General features: G+C 29.5%; 1 protein-coding gene across 1 annotated transcript; it reads right to left on the bottom strand.

Moving 5' to 3' along the window:
* Positions 1 to 298: 298 nt before the first annotated feature.
* Positions 299 to 3,438, bottom strand: LOC125813853 (uncharacterized). The gene is made up of 6 exons (XM_049493324.1): positions 3,255 to 3,438; positions 1,507 to 1,605; positions 1,274 to 1,382; positions 1,100 to 1,171; positions 958 to 963; positions 299 to 433 (listed from the first exon to the last, which is right to left on the bottom strand). The coding sequence occupies exons 1-6, from the start codon at positions 3,428 to 3,430 to the stop codon at positions 314 to 316; spliced, it is 582 nt and encodes a 193-aa protein (XP_049349281.1). The 5' UTR covers positions 3,431 to 3,438; the 3' UTR covers positions 299 to 313.
* Positions 3,439 to 18,101: the final 14,663 nt, after the last annotated feature.

The raw sequence follows: 18,101 nt of genomic DNA, 5'->3' as shown, positions 1-18,101 counted from the left end.
CGAAGATTAACAGTTACAACTATGATACTACAATTTCAATGCTTTAAATACATAAAAGTAATTTTTTATTTAATTGATTAGGCATCTCAATAAGATTTACATGTAATTAAAGTAACTTGAATATATTTAGCAAGACATTTAGAAAATTTCATATAGCCCAAGTGAAATCATCCACCGATACATTTCAGTTCATCAAAATGCAATTACACGAATTTGTACGAGTTATCACACTGAAATGTTTTCCTTCCAAGTTCTGCATCAGGTATGAGGCCTTGCATCTACAAAAGAGAAGTTTGCTACAGCTGATGAACGATCAGTGTCTTTTCTTTGCGTTTCCAGCACTTGATTTAGCTGATGGACTAAATATAATTCGCACGAACAAATAGACGATGAGACCTAAAGAAAAATGGGATCCATACTGTGCAAGCAACTTCTGCACAAAGAAAACAACTACTATTAAAAAGAGATTTCCACATCAACTTGGCAACCAAAATATTAACCGAGAAATCTTTGAGATTCTGACACACAATTTGAAACTCGCTAGATAATGGGCCAGCCTCTCTACTCTTCTTTATTTAAATACAAAACTTTTGTTTCCGGCTAGACCATAGCCCGGGCACAGGTAATTGATGTATATTCTTTTTTTCCAGGGGAGGACTTTCTTGAACACCTCATTCAGATTTAGATGTGGTTAAAGTCTCTCCGATGGTAGCGTATATTACGCTCGCGGTCTCCCGAGCCTCCTGTTATATCAATGTCTATATTTCGTTCTAGGAATAAGGTAAATTTAATTGCTAGCATATATACAGCAATTTCTGAAACAACTTATCCTTACAAACTAACAGGAAGGTACTTATTAGAACCTTACTTGCTTTTTCTGTTTTGTGCCAGTGAAACTGGTGAGAGATTTTGATTAGTGAACAAATGGAATAGAATAAAGAAGATGTCTCAAGTTACCTTTGCCTGAGAGTGAGCAGCCAGTCCAAAACATCCCGATTGGTAAAAGAAGAAACAATCTTTAGTCAGAACAGCAAGAAATGTTTACAACACAATTATAAGGAAACCATATCTCATGCTTGTGTTAGGAGGGCAAAGTTACCAAATCTAATTTGTAGGCAACAGTTTTTTCTGCTAAGGTTTCTAGTGCAGGAACAGGGGTGGAATATGCTACCTGCAAAATAGTCAACACAAAGCAAAAATAGAGTTGTGAAAATAGAACGGTGAAGGCTCAAGGCTACAAATAGGTTCTTAACAGATCTTCTACTAATCAAACCTGTAGTTTTGATTTTGTAGGGATGCGAAAAGTTATCACAGCAGGTGCACTGTAGTAAGTTGTTTGCACTTTGGATTCCAACTCAAAAGTGTGTGAAACATGAGAGCCACTGCCAATTACATACAACAAAAGAAAAATAGTGAATTAAAAAAAACAAACTAGAGCAAGATTTGAGAGGCTAAAGAAACAGGATGTGAATACAAGTTTTTAAATATACAAAGGGTTTCACTTACGCATCAAGTTTTTCCCATGAATTGGACGTGTTTCCAGCCACGAAATCAAATATTTCTGTGGACCAGCTATCATCAGTAAGATTTACATCATATATAGCACTGCATAAATTCAGAAAAGATATATGAAGTTTCTTCAGATAGACTAAACTTATCATCCTTCCAAAAAACGTTTAAAGAACAGGACCTAGTGGTAGATATGCATGATTACAACCACAAACGCACACCCACTCAAGTAAACTGGAGTACAATATCAGCCAAGTATCCTTTACTACAGAAGGACATGACATGTGGGAAATTGATCTGTGGTAGGTGCTGCATACATGTTTAAAATTGTAATAGGAGAACAATATGAAACTATGTAAATTAAGTAATGCAGATCGGCAAAGATCATAGAATGTAGTGTAAAATGAAAATATGTTTATCCATTCGAGAGCAATATTTTATGAATAGCCAGAAGGATCACAGTTCAAATTCTCCAGTACAACTAGAAAGAACGATTAAAGAAAAGAAGATGCAGAAGTGACTATTGACAAATTACCAGAGCCCTAAGACCGTACAACCTCCAAAGCAACAAATGATGAATTAGTAGAGCATGTAGGAATATTTGCTACTTGGAAAGCATAGTTACACCAAAACAAATATGATACTGATCTAGAGTACTTTTTACTGCCTGCAATTCAACAACATGATTTACCCCTGCAAGTTTTATCTGCTGATTTGTCATTTCCATCATTGTTTTTGGGTTCAAGTAGAACAAATATGACAAACATCCATGAAATGCTTAAAGGAATTGGGATTCAGGGAAAACCATTTGTACAAGCTAAGGGAAGAACCCAAAGTTTGACTGGTATGCCGAAATATGTTTTCCTTGATAAAACTATTTTCCGTTATTTGGTTCTATATGATTTCTCCAAGGACAATATTTTCTTTCAAAATAGAAAAGTAACTTTCATCACTTATGTATGAAGGATCCCTTTCCAATTCTTACTTCCGATCTCTTGCTCCAACCATCACATATTGTTGTTCTCAACCTCTACAATTCAAAAATATCACCGCCATTCTTGTATGATATCCTCCACCTATAATGATTATCACAGACCTCCTTTTGTACTCACCAAAACCTTAGACCTAAAAACAATCTAGGAACGTTTTTTTATTTTGATGACTGTGGTGTCTTGACCACCTTTCACGCACCTCGACTAATTCCACAGGATATGTGCCACCTCCCACCAGCGAGTGGTATTAGGTAACTCTATCCACCAAGGTTAGGACAGATGGAAAAAATCACCTAGTGTTTTTTTGTCTCGGCAGAAAAGACCTGTGTATTGTACCTGAAAACTCGCGATTCTCAACCACTTCATGACCACTAGGCCACAGAATATACTTCTCATTAAAATATTGTAAAATCATAAAAATTGGACATGGACATCATAACAAATCATACAATTTTAATTAGAGTGACACAATTCATTCAATCAAGCTAAAAAAATCGGAAAATCCGCAGAAAAAAAAAAGAAGACCAAATTGGCAGAAACTTTTTGCACTAACGATTCTAGCTGAGCAATGAATGTAACGCATTCAGAATAAAAAAAAATGAATTGATCCCCAATTTCTCTGTGAAATTCACGGTCTCATTTTAAAGGTTTATAACAGGAGTTAATCCATTCTACTGTAAACAAATAAAAAAGAATTAGATTGTTCAAACAACAACAAATGCAAGCTATAAGGAAAGAGCAAGGAGTACTTACAGAGATCCATGATTATAGACGTCAATGGAAACGGAGACCCGTTCGGTACCGGACTTGAGCTTGAGGAGTGAAGCCTTCTTGTGAGCCACTACAAACGGAGTTTCTGCTGCCGCCGTTGAAGAGGAAACTCCAAAAAGAGCAAAAATGGTGAAGATTATCAATGGTGCTGTCGCCATTAGGAAATGTTTTGGAGGAGATGAATATGGAAAATTATATAAACGTGGAGGAAAGAAATATATATATTATTAGGGTACTGGAAAAGAGGTCAATGTCAGAAGTGGGCTTTTAGTGTACTATCCCTACCTCAATTTGTTTCTATTATCTCCGAGGAAGCCCACTAAAATAAAATGGAAAAATCACATAGTAACGTGACTTAAATATGTGATATGTATTTATTATTTAAGGAAAATAATTTATAATAAAAAAAATTTAGCCTATATTAGATATTAAAGCTACTGTTCCAGAAAATTTGTAATTCGTGATTACAGTTTTCTAATTTTGCTATTTGCCTGATTTGTATAATTCGTTAGATTTGTATGAATTTGAAATTTGTATAATTTGGTTTCTAATTGTATAAATTCAGAATTTTGTATATATTTATCATAGCTATTTGTATAAGTTTTATGAAAAAATCGTAATAAATTATCATATTTGTGTATTGACAAACGAAATATACAAACAGATTTCTGAAAAATTCCTATATATATAAATACAAAATTTGCATATACTAATAATATTTGTATATTCGCAAGCGAAATAAACAAATAGGCAGAAATGTACAAACGACAACCTCCATGACAAACATAATTATAGTTATGGAGCGCAATTATCAAAACTATAGCTATAGAGCTTTATTATGTCTATTATATGTTTGTTATTTCTGATATTTTCTCTATTATGTATCACTGTAATTTAAAAAATTATAATTTGTAGTTATAATTAAGATTTTAAGTCATTTTATCTCTTCCTCTCTTTTTTCCCTCTCTCACTCGCCTTTCTATCTCTCCATCTCTCTCACCTCCACCTTTCTCTCTCACTACAAATACAAAAATTGACGGTCAATAATACAAATACAAATATTAACTGTCAATGATACAATTATAATAATAAATATCACTATACAAATTCTTTTCAGTGAAACAAAATACAAATACACATGGTAACAAATGAATACAAATACAAATATGAGGATAAATAAAAATACAAACACATAAGGCAACAAATACAAATGACAAGATGAATGTTCTCTTTTATAAGTGATATAAAATACAAACACACATGACAACAAATGCACACAAATAAACATGAATATAATGCAATTAATTATGAAATATAACATTGATACAATTGCATTTGCTGATATAAATTCCATTTCATTAATATACTTGAAGTTGATACATATTGTATTCAAATACAAATTGTATACAATTGCATTTTTTAATACAAATACATATTAGTTATATATATACAATTATTCAATAAATATATAAATTCAATTTGTCTCTCTCCTTTCTCGCTCGTCTCTCTCCTTTCTATTCCAATTTCGTTTTCATTTTTCTTCCTTCTAACTTGTAGTTACGAATTGTAAATAAGCAAATTATAGCTAAAAATTGCATATTATATTTTTATTGTTAACTACTTTTTATTTATTTATTAATTTCTTGTTTTTTTTGTGTTATGTAAGATAAGACTTAGACTAATTTTAGATACACAAAAAGTGAAATTTAGTCATTTGATTCTAAGTAGAGTACTGAGCTAAAAGGGCAATTTTTTTTCTTCAAAATACAAAAAGGGCACATCAAAAAAAAAAAAACCAAAAGGGTAAAATTTGTTCTGACAAAAAACAGCGATTTTCTCAAAAAAAAAAATTCTTTAAAATCGCTGCTATAGCATTGTTTTTATATTAAAAAAAAATCCTACCCTTGCAGAGAATTTACTAAAAATAAAAACTGAAGGCAGCGATTTTCATAAAAAGCTTTTTTTGAAAAAAATCTTTACCCTTTCAGCGATTTTAACGAAATTTTAAAAAAAAATTAAAACTGAAAATCGCTGCCTTGGCAGCGATTTTTTCTTTAAAAAACTTGTTATTTTTTTTAAAATGGCTGCCGCCGGAAATTTATGTAATTTAAAACTTGTTCTTTATGTGTTTTTTTTAATTCCTTAACAAAAAATCGCTGCTATAGCAGTGATTTCACTTTTAGTTTTTTTTTTAATATAAAAACGCTACTATAGCAGCGATTTTAAAGAAATAATGATTTTTTTTTTGAAAAAATCGCTGCCGAAGGCAGCGATTTTTATTTCTTTTAACGGTCAAATTTTGTCAGAAGAAAATCGCTCCGTCAAGAGCGATTTCGTCCTTTTGATTAAATTTTTTTTGATGTGTCGTTTTTATTTTTTGAAGGAAAAAAATGACCCTTTTAGCTTCGGACTCATTTTAAGTATATTAACTAAAGATGCTTACCGGGGAAAAAGAAATACTATTGACCCATTCATAACTCCAACTTGATATGAAATGAATCCAAATTTTGAAGTACTGCAAAGATATAACTGGCATATATGCGTATATTATGAGGTTTAATGAGTCATGTCAACTAATTATTTGTTACATAATTTAAATTATAATAAATTTTATTCAAGCATCTAATAGATGAATTATTCGATTAGTACGAATTTAAAAGTTACTGATCCTCAAAATTAACAAGATCCTTTATTTTATACTCAAATCAAATTAGTAACTAAATCGTAAAAAGCTTTTTATGAGTGGTGCCAACCCGTAAAAAAGGTTGATTTCATGGTTGATCGGTTAATTTTTACTTTATTATATTGAAATAAAATTTGATAAATAAAAATGAAAAAGAAGTATATAACACAATAACTAAATGACCACATTAATATTGATATTACTCTCAATCGTACAAATTTCAATACATCAGATGTAGTTGATCAAGCTCATGGCCCATATAAAAACATCTTCGCGTATTTTCTAGATACAATAACGAGTTCCCGTATCCAAACAATTATCAACCAATTATCAAACAATTAGTGCTTATTAAAAACATCTAATACGTTTTCTTTTTCGCCCCACCAAAAATGACAAAAATAAAGGGTACTTTTAAAAACATTCATTTCAAATGAAAAATAATAGTCATCCTCCACTAAAAGTATTTGTTTCTCCAGATGCATAATGATACCATAAAGACGTTTCACTAAATGGGAGACTATTAATATTATGAACCTCGAACTAAAGCAATGATGTTGCAGTTGGACAGTTATTGACAATATATAACATGATGAGTAAAATGCAAAAACTTTTGATTAAACTCCTTGTAAATTTTTTTGTGACAAAAATAATTAAATAACTTTTACCTTTGTTAATAGCTACATAAGATCAAGTATATTTTATATATAATCATTTAATTATTGAGAAGATCCCGCCAAAGTTATTTTGACTTTTTTTTCTTCTTCTTATATGGTCATTTAAATATAGAGAAAATTCTATTGAAGTCAATCTTAAATTCTTTATATGATCACTAAAGTCATTACTGAGTTTTTTTTCCTTATATGGTCGTTCAAATATTGAATAGATTTCACTAAAATTACTTTGAAATTTTATTCCTCAAATGTTTATCTAAGTATCAAGAAGATCTCAGTTTCTGATTTTTTTCTTCCTTATATGGTCATTCAACTATCGAGAAGATCTCACTAAAATTACTTTTGTTTTGTTTTTCTTCCTTATATGGTCATCTAAGTATCAACAAGATCTTGCTAAAGTCAATTTTGAATTTTTCTTCCTAATTATCTGGTCATCCAAATATTGAAAAGATATCGTGATAGTTACTTTTGAATTTTTCTAGCCTCCATGGTTATTCAATTTGAGAAAATTCCACTAAAATCACTTTTATTTTTTTCTGCTGTGGGATCTATAGTTTTATGTCCTACAAAATTCTCTTTCTTTTACTAGATATTTTAATGAGCAACTTTCACATATAACAAACATAAAAATTATATTTGTATCTTATAGTTATAGTTTGCATAATTGCGCTCTATAGCAAATTTTATGTTTTTTATAGAGCTATTAATCTGTATATTTCAGGATTCATTCGAAGCTATATACAATTTTATTTTATATAAATTTAATAAAAGACTGTAAATTCTGTTACAAAAAAGGAAGACAATCGCTAAACTCGCACAAAAACATCTCTTTCCTTCTACGACTTCTTCATCAGTAGTGGCTCCATTGTAACTGGGTACACGTTTGCCTAGAAATTTAACACCCTGAAAAACAATACATATACAGTTTTACTCAAATATACATATATACATAACTATGACTTACTGTGTATAAATATGACACAAATACAGTTAGCGAATTGTATAAAATAAGATTTGATTCAATTTATCCTATACAAGTTTTATAAATAAGATTATACATTATACAACACATTTCAATTGTATAATCGTTTATATTGTATATATAGTGAGATTATTGTACTTCTATTAATGGAGGAAGTTTGTATATTAAACCTAATGGCTAATAAAATATAGATTTGTATAAATAAACATATAAAAATGTACATATAGTCATTATGTATAACACTAATTTTATCTGAATATAACATAAACATGTTTTATATGGATATTATATATTATACAAAACATTTCAATTGTATAATTGTTAATATTGTATGTATGGTAAAATTGTTATAATAACTACTGCTATTTATACAATAAGTTTGTATATTAAACCTAACGGATGTACATATTTGTATAAACAAATAGATATAGGGAAAAAATTTACAGAGAAAATATAAGACTAATATACAATTGTAACATATACAAATTAATGATTATACCAATACCTGAACTTATTCATGTTCATCTTGCTCCAATGAGCTAGAAACAATTCTAATATACAATTGCTTTATACAATAAGTTTGTATATTAACCTAATGGCTAATATACAATTGTTTTTCCTTTCCTCTTCTTACTTGAACTAGTATCGTATTGATCTTTGTCACCTCCCTCAACAATTTCAGATTGCTTCGATTTTGCACTAATTTCACCCAATCTGATTGGGTCATTCTTAAATTTGAATCTGATGTCTTTAATTTCTTTGAATTTGGCTATTGAACATGCAACCTCTCCAAAATCCTAAGTTAGACCCAAGAAAAATGTTCATCCATTGTATATGTGAAAATTTTGTATGGATTATGATTTCATATGAAAGTTAAAGAAATAAGGGGAAAATTGAAAAAAATCGATTGATAGGTTTTGGCAAGACTTGAAATTTTTGAAATCGCGATTGAGAGCGTAGTAGCGAAGATTTGAAATTCAGAACTGATTTTGTCGAGAGAATTTAGGAGAAATTAAATGGTATGGGAGAGAGGAAGAGATGAAGTGAATTGTATAAAGGAAATGACTTCCCTTTTTTTTAAAATTTATGGGACCCGTCAGTAGCAAGATATGTGAAACTGTAGCTATTCAAAGGAAATAAATGAAACAGTAGCTATATTATTTATTTTCAATTAATAGTTTGCCATTATGCACAATTTTCCCTATTTTAATTGACATTCATGTCATATTAATTTAGAAAAATTATGTAGTAATGAAAATATGTGATATTTATTTACTCCAAATTAAATTTAAGTAGCAAGTAAAGAATAATTTGTTGGGTTAAAAAAGCTTCATAAACTCCAAAGAAATCTACACTTGAATATACATTCTTGTTATGCACAAACCTTTCCTCTAAATATTTCTCCAAAAACGTCAACCATAATGATTAACGTTATTTTTTCTCAAATGGCATCATAATGTTAGTCCAATATTGGGGAAAAAAAGGGAATCAAATATAGTACGTCTCCTTTTAAATACTGTATTTTACAGTATATATATCTGTTTCACAACCAGCTGGAAATTAAAAATATCATCACTAAACAAATTATCTTTTATAATTATGAGGCACAAAAGACCTGCTTAATATGCTTGAAAGAGACTGCTTAGTAGCCTAGATGAGTTAACTCTTTTTTATATATAATTGTGGTCTCCGAGATAACTTTTTCACATCTCAACTAATTACATAAAAATTTTGTCAGCTCCATCGCAACAAATACTAGATAACTCGGTTCACTAAGACTAAAATAGATCGATCGAAAGAAATCACCTAGTGTTTAGGCTAAAAATTGAACCTGAGACAACTTCATTGTGTTCCATCGATCCTCTTGATTGATCACTAGACCACACTCTTGTGATAATCAGTTAACTAAAAGACAATTGCAAGTAATGTGACATATATAAATAATATAAATATTGATTAGTGATGCTAGTAAAATGATGTAGCATATTAAAATAGACTAATCATATATAAGTACAAAAAATATTTATAGGAGTACATCAAACCTTAGTGGAGTGGACTTTAGCTCATATAGTATATATGGAAGAGAATGAAGGTGTTACATGAAAGATAAGTGCCTCTCAGATTAGCCTCAGACAACGCCTAAATTCCCAATTTTAGGATCATATAATATAAACTTTAATTTTAGTAACTAAAGTTTAATTAATTAATGACCCTTCATAAAAAGGGTTTTAGGCAAGTCATCCTTGGCTATCAGAGCAGGCACTTTATCTTCATACAAAACCTCTCTTCTACCTTTAATTTGACTTTCAATATTATTAATTGATGATGCCAATACCTCATCCATAAGCTTCCTATATATAGGCTTCTTGGATTTCAATGACTTAATTACCACAAGTCTATATGACAATTTTTTTTTAATATTTGGAAATTGTATGAAGAATCAATTTATCCTGATCTAGCTGGAATCAAGTAACGTACATATTCTTGTTTTTTTGTGCAAGGGGCCAATCATATCCATTTAATGTTCATTCAGCTAAAGATAATAGTAGGAAGTAGAGGGGAATATAATGATAAGAATAATGAATGGAAGTAATATTAAGTACGTAAGGGAGTTAATCATCACAATATACCTAGGAGTATAATTTTATAAGTGGAGTCTGAAAAGGGGATGCACAGTCTTATCCCTATCTTGCAGAGATTGAGAAGTTGTTTTTAATAAACTCTCGATTCAAGTAAATTAAGCATATAAATTAGGTATAAAAAAGGAATACAATAGATACAAAGCTGAGATGAAAATAAAGGAGAAAAGAATAATAGCAACAACTACAATAATCGAAGCAAAGAAAACAGTAAGTAATGCTAATCAAAATCAAAGAATAAGATAATAGGAGAGAATTAACAATAATATAGAGAACATGAAAACTAGATGACACGACTGTCAACTATCTACTAACTGATCAGCTTCATGACTCCTTATCTAAAGTAATGTCCTCGGTAAGCTGCAAGTGATCAGTTATATCTTGTCAAATCAACTCTCAACAGCTGTCTCTTGTTTTTGACATTCTTGAAAACAAAATTTGATCCTTCTTTGAAAAAAGAATCAAGAAGAGAATACATATCTATCTAGGATTTGCTACAAATCTATCCCACTTTTTCTTTCCCTAATAATTAACTTTTGTAAGATCCTTATTCCAATACTGTCTATTTCCCTAGCCATTTGGCGTCGATCTTCCCATGCATGCACTTAGATTGTCAAAATCCATAGACTAAAATTAGCTTTAATTTGTTTTATAATTTGACTTTGAAACAATCGATTCTTGAGTTCTCAACATGTACCTTTTTCCATAGTTCAAAAGGTTATTCCAAGCTTCTTCATGAAAAAAGATTTAATTCCATCGTCAGCCATTGGTTTCATTTAGTCTTATTGGTTTAATTCTAGTATCAGTCTAACAGTGTAATGAATTTTTATATTATTATTAGGTCACATTTACCTTTTGCAACAGCCAGAAGCCCTAACCTGTCTTATTTTCAAAATAACGAATCTAATTAACATTAATTTTAAGAAGGCTATTATATACTTCGAGTGATTTAAAAAGAATATATTATATACTGACGATATATATTACTTAAACTTTATTGCATGGAATTTTGAACTTGCTACGCAATTGCGATGTTTTCTCAATCTTGACTTGTATTGATGCTCGTTGGAAAAAAAACGTGATATGTTGATAAAAGAATACGAACATATAGCTTTAGGATCAGATTCACACTCTAAGGAGTCAAATAGTTCATGATTTAGTTATTATTTTTTTGTGAAAAAAAAATTGTTGTTAGGCACAGGGCAACCTGGGAGATTTGTTTCTTTTTTAAAACTTTAATTTTTTTTTTGGTTTCCCACCCGGTGTCCGGTGTCCGGAGTCCACATTGGAGCTCCCACTAAATCTGGATCGCGCATTGCAGGGTCAATTCGGAGGTGGCGCTCCCAACATGATTTTCTCCATACCCAGGGCTCGAACCCGAAACCTCTGGTTAAGGGTGAAACACTCCCACCAGTGCACCACAACTCATGTTAATTTTTAAAAACTTTAATTAAGTCTAAAGAAGTTGGGCAGAAAGCAGTTTCTAATTAATGATCTTTTTCCATCTAGAAAAAGGTAAAATACACTTTTCCTAGAAAAGCTTTGGGTTCATTTAGATTTAAATCGGTCATAAACTAATTTGATTAAACCACCAATTGTTATTCTTTCCTCCGTTTCAATTTGTTTGACTTATTTTAACTTGGTACGAATTTTATGAAAGTAAAAGCAAATTGAATTTTGTGGTCTTAAACTAAAGATAAGTCATATGTACCAAAATATCTTCTAATCTTGTAATTTTAAATGTGTTATTTGGAAAATTGACATTAAAGACTTGTTAAAAAGAGAAAGACTTGTTCTTTTTTATGTTGACAAAAAAGAAAGGAGAAAATTGTATGAAATAGCAAACTATTAATTCAAATTAAATGATATAGCCATAGTTTCTTTTATTTGTAATTCGCAGCAAACATTCCATGTTTTTTGTCATTTCATTTGTATACCGAAATATACAAATGCAGGACCCATGTATGCTGAACTATACAAATAGACCGAAATATACAAATGCAGGACTCATTTGTATACCAAAATATACAAATGCAGGACCCATTTTGTATACCAAAATATACAAATGCAGGAACCATTTGTATACCGAAATATACAAATAGACCCAAATACATATTTTTTTATGTATATTATACCGAAATATACATATTAATAGCCATAACAAACTTTATGTTTGCTATGAAGCGCAATTATACAAACTATAGTTATAGCATACAAATATAATTTTTATGTTTGCTAAACCTAAAATTTACTCAAAAGAAAAATAGGTCGAACAATTGAAACGGATGGAGTATATGTCAGGAGACTTGTGAAGTCGGTCCAGACCAAAGTTTTGGGCCAACACAACTGACCTGAAATGAAAAGGCCTTTATTGAGAAAAGGCCCAATTGAAACTCGGCCCTGACAAGATGTATCTAAATGGGCCTTTGGCTCTTTATGCAGCCCAACAAGGGAGATTTGCACAAATATTATGATTTTTTAGAACACTGTTTATATACTCCCTCTATCCCTAATTACTTGTCCACTTTTGAATTGATACACCTATTAAGAAATCAATAATTGACATAGTGAGTTTACCATTTTTCCCTTATTAATTATGAAGTGGATGAATTAAAAACTTAATATTTTCAAAAAGTTCTTCCTTTTTTCAAAGTAATTAATTGAGGGTATAATAGGTAAAAAAAATTGTCCTTTCTTGATTTGCCAAAATAGACAAGTAATTAGGAACAACTAAAAAGGAAATATGGACAAGTAATTAGGGACAGAGGGAGTATTTTTGTACCCATTTAGGAAAGTTTTGCAAGTTATCCTATGAGAAAACTTACTGAAAAAATAAAATAAAAAATCACATCAAGAAAGAGGATCAAGATCAATTTCTTATTTCCTTAACCGTAATACCACAAGTAGGGTGGGTGTATACAAACTTTATCCTTAACTGTATTCTTATATTTATGGGGTAAAAAGACTTTTTCAATAAAAAACATGTTAAATCATAGAAAGAGATCAATTTCCTCATCCACCTTGAGGATAAGCTGGCAGTATAATATAATTTGATTGTTCTTTAGCTTGGTCAATATTACAAGTTTAGCTAACCTTTCTATATTTATTTTTCTTTCTGAATTTCTTAGTAAGTATATCAAGTTTGAAAGAAATATATTTCCTCTCTATTCTCAATTTCTTTTGTTACATTACTTGTCTTGTAATTTTGATATTTTATAACATTGAACGTATTTTTTGAGTAGCGATAAAGTCATAAAGATATCTCACTACTAGCATATATTGTAGACTAGTATGCCAAGTAAATATGACGTAAGAATTTTTTAAATGGAAAATAATGGTGTATGATCACTTTATGATTGCAATTACATAGTATAAAGTGTATTACGTACGTACGTACGTTTTTTATTATATATTAATATAAGTAAAATAAAACGGAAGTATATAAAAGGTGCATGCAAATATAATAGGGATATATGAGGTGCCATTTGTCACAATAATCTCGGCTGTGAAGGAGGATCTTGTTTCTTTAAATAGTATGAGTGCCCCGCTTTGACCTACTCAAACACCAAAATAATAATTAATCATAACAATATAACAATAGCTGTCCTAATTAATATTTTTATTTCACTAGTCAATGATGACATAAAATATAAATTAACAAACCCCCCTCCCCTCTTGAAAGATTAAAAATTAACATCAAAGGATAGTCAATAAAGTGGGTTTGGAATACTGAGATCTTAAATTTAAATTTTAATAATTATTTCTCATATATTTTAGTTTTGATAGATAAAATTACTTGATATTTATTTATAATAATTATGAAAATATTTCATAAAATTAATCGAGACGACTATAATTATTTTATATAAAAAAAATCGAGTATAATTAAGAGTTGGCTCAATATTCAATCTTTATTGGGTCAATGTGAAAAAAGTAATTTGAGTCAATGTTGTAAGGTGTACTCATTCTTGTCAGTGTAAGGAATCATTTCATCTTTAGTCAATTGTTGTTATAAGTAATTTTCCAGAAAATGACAAGAATGGTCCTTTAAATTCGGCGTAAGTTACATCACTTAGCTTAAATATATTTTAAAACAATTTTAATTTAATTTTGCAAATATTGAGCGTCTTTTGATTTATCTTTATCAAATAATTAACAAATTATAATCTCTACATTTATCGGTATTTCTGAAATATTATTTTATCATGAACTCATATTTAGAGGTGCGGGTTTTGCAATTCTTTCTATTTTGATTTACTTTTTAGAGTTTGGTGTAATTTTTTCATTTTTTTAAAAAAATATATATGTTTTTAGTGTTTTGTGTAGTTTCTTATATTGCCGTTCTTTAAATTTGATGGGATGGAAGTATAGAAGTGGAGCTAAATTTTGAAGTTAAGAAAATATAGTTTTTTAAATATTGAATTAAATTATGTTGAATTTCATTCTTAATAGAAGTGTAGCACCGGCCTCCGCCCAAGGATAAGTTTTGAGAAAAGTAATAATTTACCTAAATTTCATAATATTAAGAGCTAATAAAATTATTATTTTTTATTTTTTTAAAATTACAAAATCAAATTTTATGAATTTGGGATAGATCACCGGTCTTATTTTTTTTTAATTTTTTATATATTTAAAAATTACATAAAAAATACTATAAGTTAAGATAATTGACAGATTAAAATATTTTTTGAAAAAAATATAAAAAATTCGATTGCTTATAAAAAAATTTGATTGATTCATAAAATCAATTTATATGTGTCACATAAAATGGGACAAAAGAAGTAACACGTACTCCCTCTGTCTAGCAATAGTTGTCCACAGAGGCGTATACATGAAGGGGTCACCGGGTTCACGTGAACCCATGCTCCCCTCCTGAAATCACATGTTGTAGTGTTATATTTTTAATTTTTTATTAAATATAGATGTGTGAACCCACACTCGAAGTATCATATAATGTGATGATGATTGTGTGCACCTCTCAGTGAGATTAGAAATTTAACTTTTATATCTATCTTGTCTTATTTTTCCTTCTAAAATTGGATAACTCCTCTTTAAGTGGTTATTGATAGCACTTTGGTGTTTAATTAATTAAACATTTCAATTTTGGACTTATAATTTTAAATTTTGACTATTTTCAATGATAAGAACCTAAATTCAAACCGATTAGATCAACATTTTCATAATAGTGCACCCATCATTCTGAAATTCTGAATACGCCTCTGGTTGTCCACTGTACTAAAAATAGTTGTCCAACAAGTAACAATACTTGTCTAGTTTAGAAAACAAGAGATAATTTACCTTCTGTGTCTATTTTACTTTTGATATTAAAATAGTTGTCCACTATACTATTTATCATCTAACAACTATTGTTGGATAAATGGAATGTTATTTAATTTGAAAATTACGTAAAAAGTATTGTAAATTTCAATAGTTAACAATATTTAATTGACTCTTGAAATTTTATATGTGCTACATATATTGGAACAAGGAAAGTAACATATATCATTTATAAATTACGTAAAAGAATACTACAAATTACAACAATTAAAAATTTAAAAATCGTATTACATTTAATTAACTCACTAAATTTTATTTCTATCACATAAAATTAAACAAAAAAAGTACTCCATCCGTCTCATTTTATGTGAGGTAGTTTGACTCGACACGGAATTTAAGAAAGAAAAAAAGACTTTTAAAACTTATGGTCCAAAATGAATGATAAAAATTTGTGTGACTGTAAATGATTTCATTAAGGATAAAATAGACATTTTATAGTGAAATTATTACTTAATATAGAAATGTATTATTCTTTTTGAGACTAACTAAAAAGGAAAGTAAATTACATATATTGAGGGAAAAAAATAATAAATATTGAACCCATACTAATACGGACCCTTGTGTGTATATATCTAAGATGCAAAATTGACATATCTCCATGCAGTGTTAAAAAGGTTAAAGTGGAATGGGTTTTGACTTTCACTTAAAAGCAAAAAGAGTAAATGTAAAAGGAAATCCACGTGGGGTGCAGGGTGCAGTACATTCTTAATTACTTACATATTTTTTTTAGTTTTAGTTAATAGTAGGACCTATTAAGTGCAGTTTTTTTTTTTTTTTTTTAACCAGGAAGCTCCCATCTCTTTTGCTTTCTTGGTGACTCGAACTTGCAATGTTCGGATTGGGAGTGAGGGGTGCTTGCCATCCGAGCAACTCCCTCTCGTCTATTAAGTGCAGGCTACAATACCTCTCTAGTGCAATTTTTTTTATTCGGTGATTTGATGTTTATATTAATGTCCGTTTAAATTTAAATTTAAGTCTAAAAATTTCACATTGAGAAAGTAAAGTGTTTTCTAATAAAGAATAAAAAAATATTTACAAATTCCCCACATCCTTATAAACTTTGAATGCATTTTTTGGTGTGGATTAAGGAATTTGAAGTTGCTACTTCTAAAATGCTCACAAGATAAATTTGTTTCACTATAATAACACGTAAATTAAATTTTAAAAAAATTTAGTTGTACTATACAAATTTCATGCGATAATTCAAAAAAAAAAAATATATAGGTGATTTTGTATTTGAAACCCTTATTTAGAAGATTATTTGAATTCAGCCGTCTTAGCATCGTTCGATGTACATTTTGATTTATCAATTCTTTTAAATAAATGAATTTTCATTATTGTATTACACAAATTTTGTACAACAAGCTCGAACAAACAAACATGGCTGAGAATTTATAATTTAATACTTTTTATTAGGAAATCAGTTGTTCATCCAACTTAGCCGTCCTCGTAGGTCTGATGTACATTTTGCATTTTGCTTTTCTATTTCTTGTAAGTTTGTGAATTCTCATTATTGCCCCTACCCCACTTTCCCCATCAAAAGTGTAAAGCCCCACGAAAGTTCTATCTTTTCCTTTTGTTTTGTTTCATCATGTTTATCAGATGATAGCTCGAATTCACAATCTTCAAATTGAAATTGAGGAGAGCTTACTATTTGAAGAAATCCCTCTTGTCCTTGCTTGCTTACTTCGAGAAGAGATGTTTTGGATAAATCCGATAAAGAATATTTTTATTATTTTTATCTTTAATAAATATGGAGTATTAAAATTATAAATTTAACAAATATTATTTTATATAATTATTTAATTATAAAGATAATACTAATTTTATTTTAATTTGTTAAAAGGGACAAAGACCAAACAAAATGTACGAGATAGAAAGAGTATATAAAGGTATCCTTTTTATGAAACAAATTAAAGAGAAAAATGGAACACAAGACGACATACGTACAGGATGGAGAAATAACATGTTTACCATTATAAACTCAACCAATCAGATTCCTTCACTCCGATGACTCAATAAAAGCAGCAAATGACTGGCCTGAATTGTGGAGACTGTTCTATTCTTAATTAGAAATTTAGACATAAAGAAAATTTTGTTGAAAGTGTTACCTTCGAAAAAGACTTAATATGAAAATCAGACACCAAAGAATGAAAAAAAATAGTAAAGGCAAGTGTGAACACAGCACGGCTACCGCGAAATCACTTGGAAACTTTGCTAGTTTACCTTTCATAAAAGTGGCGGGTTATTAGAAAGTTTTGGGCCCCTGAAGAAAGCCCAGTAGTAAAAATAGGGGCCCAAGGAAGGATTAATGGAGTGTGTGCCTTTTTACCTCTTGTCAGAGTCTGACCAACTTTTGGCTCGACTTTCCAGGCTATGCTAGTTGTACAGTACTATTACACAATCCTCTTTTACTACTCTCACTAATAAGCGCGTAAATATCACATCAACCATAATAAAATTTATTTTATTTTCATATTGTACCTTAAAATTGACCTTGATTCATTTTAATATTTA

This window comes from Solanum verrucosum, unplaced genomic scaffold, assembly GCF_900185275.1.
Source record: "Solanum verrucosum unplaced genomic scaffold, falcon-dt-bn FXZP01000205.1, whole genome shotgun sequence".
Lineage (NCBI taxonomy): Eukaryota > Viridiplantae > Streptophyta > Magnoliopsida > Solanales > Solanaceae > Solanum > Solanum verrucosum.
Note: the sequence above shows the minus strand (reverse complement) of the source record. Positions and strands in the feature narration are given on the sequence as shown.

Coding starts and splice junctions, on each gene's coding strand:
- LOC125813853 (XM_049493324.1), bottom strand. CDS start 3,430: ATGGCGACAGCACCATTGATAATCTTCACCATTTTTGCTCTTTTTGGA. Junction 1,606..3,254: donor GTCTATAATCATGGATCTCT/GTAAGTACTCCT, acceptor GAATTTATGCAG/TGCTATATATGATGTAAATC. Junction 1,172..1,273: donor CTACAAAATCAAAACTACAG/GTTTGATTAGTA, acceptor ACTATTTTGCAG/GTAGCATATTCCACCCCTGT.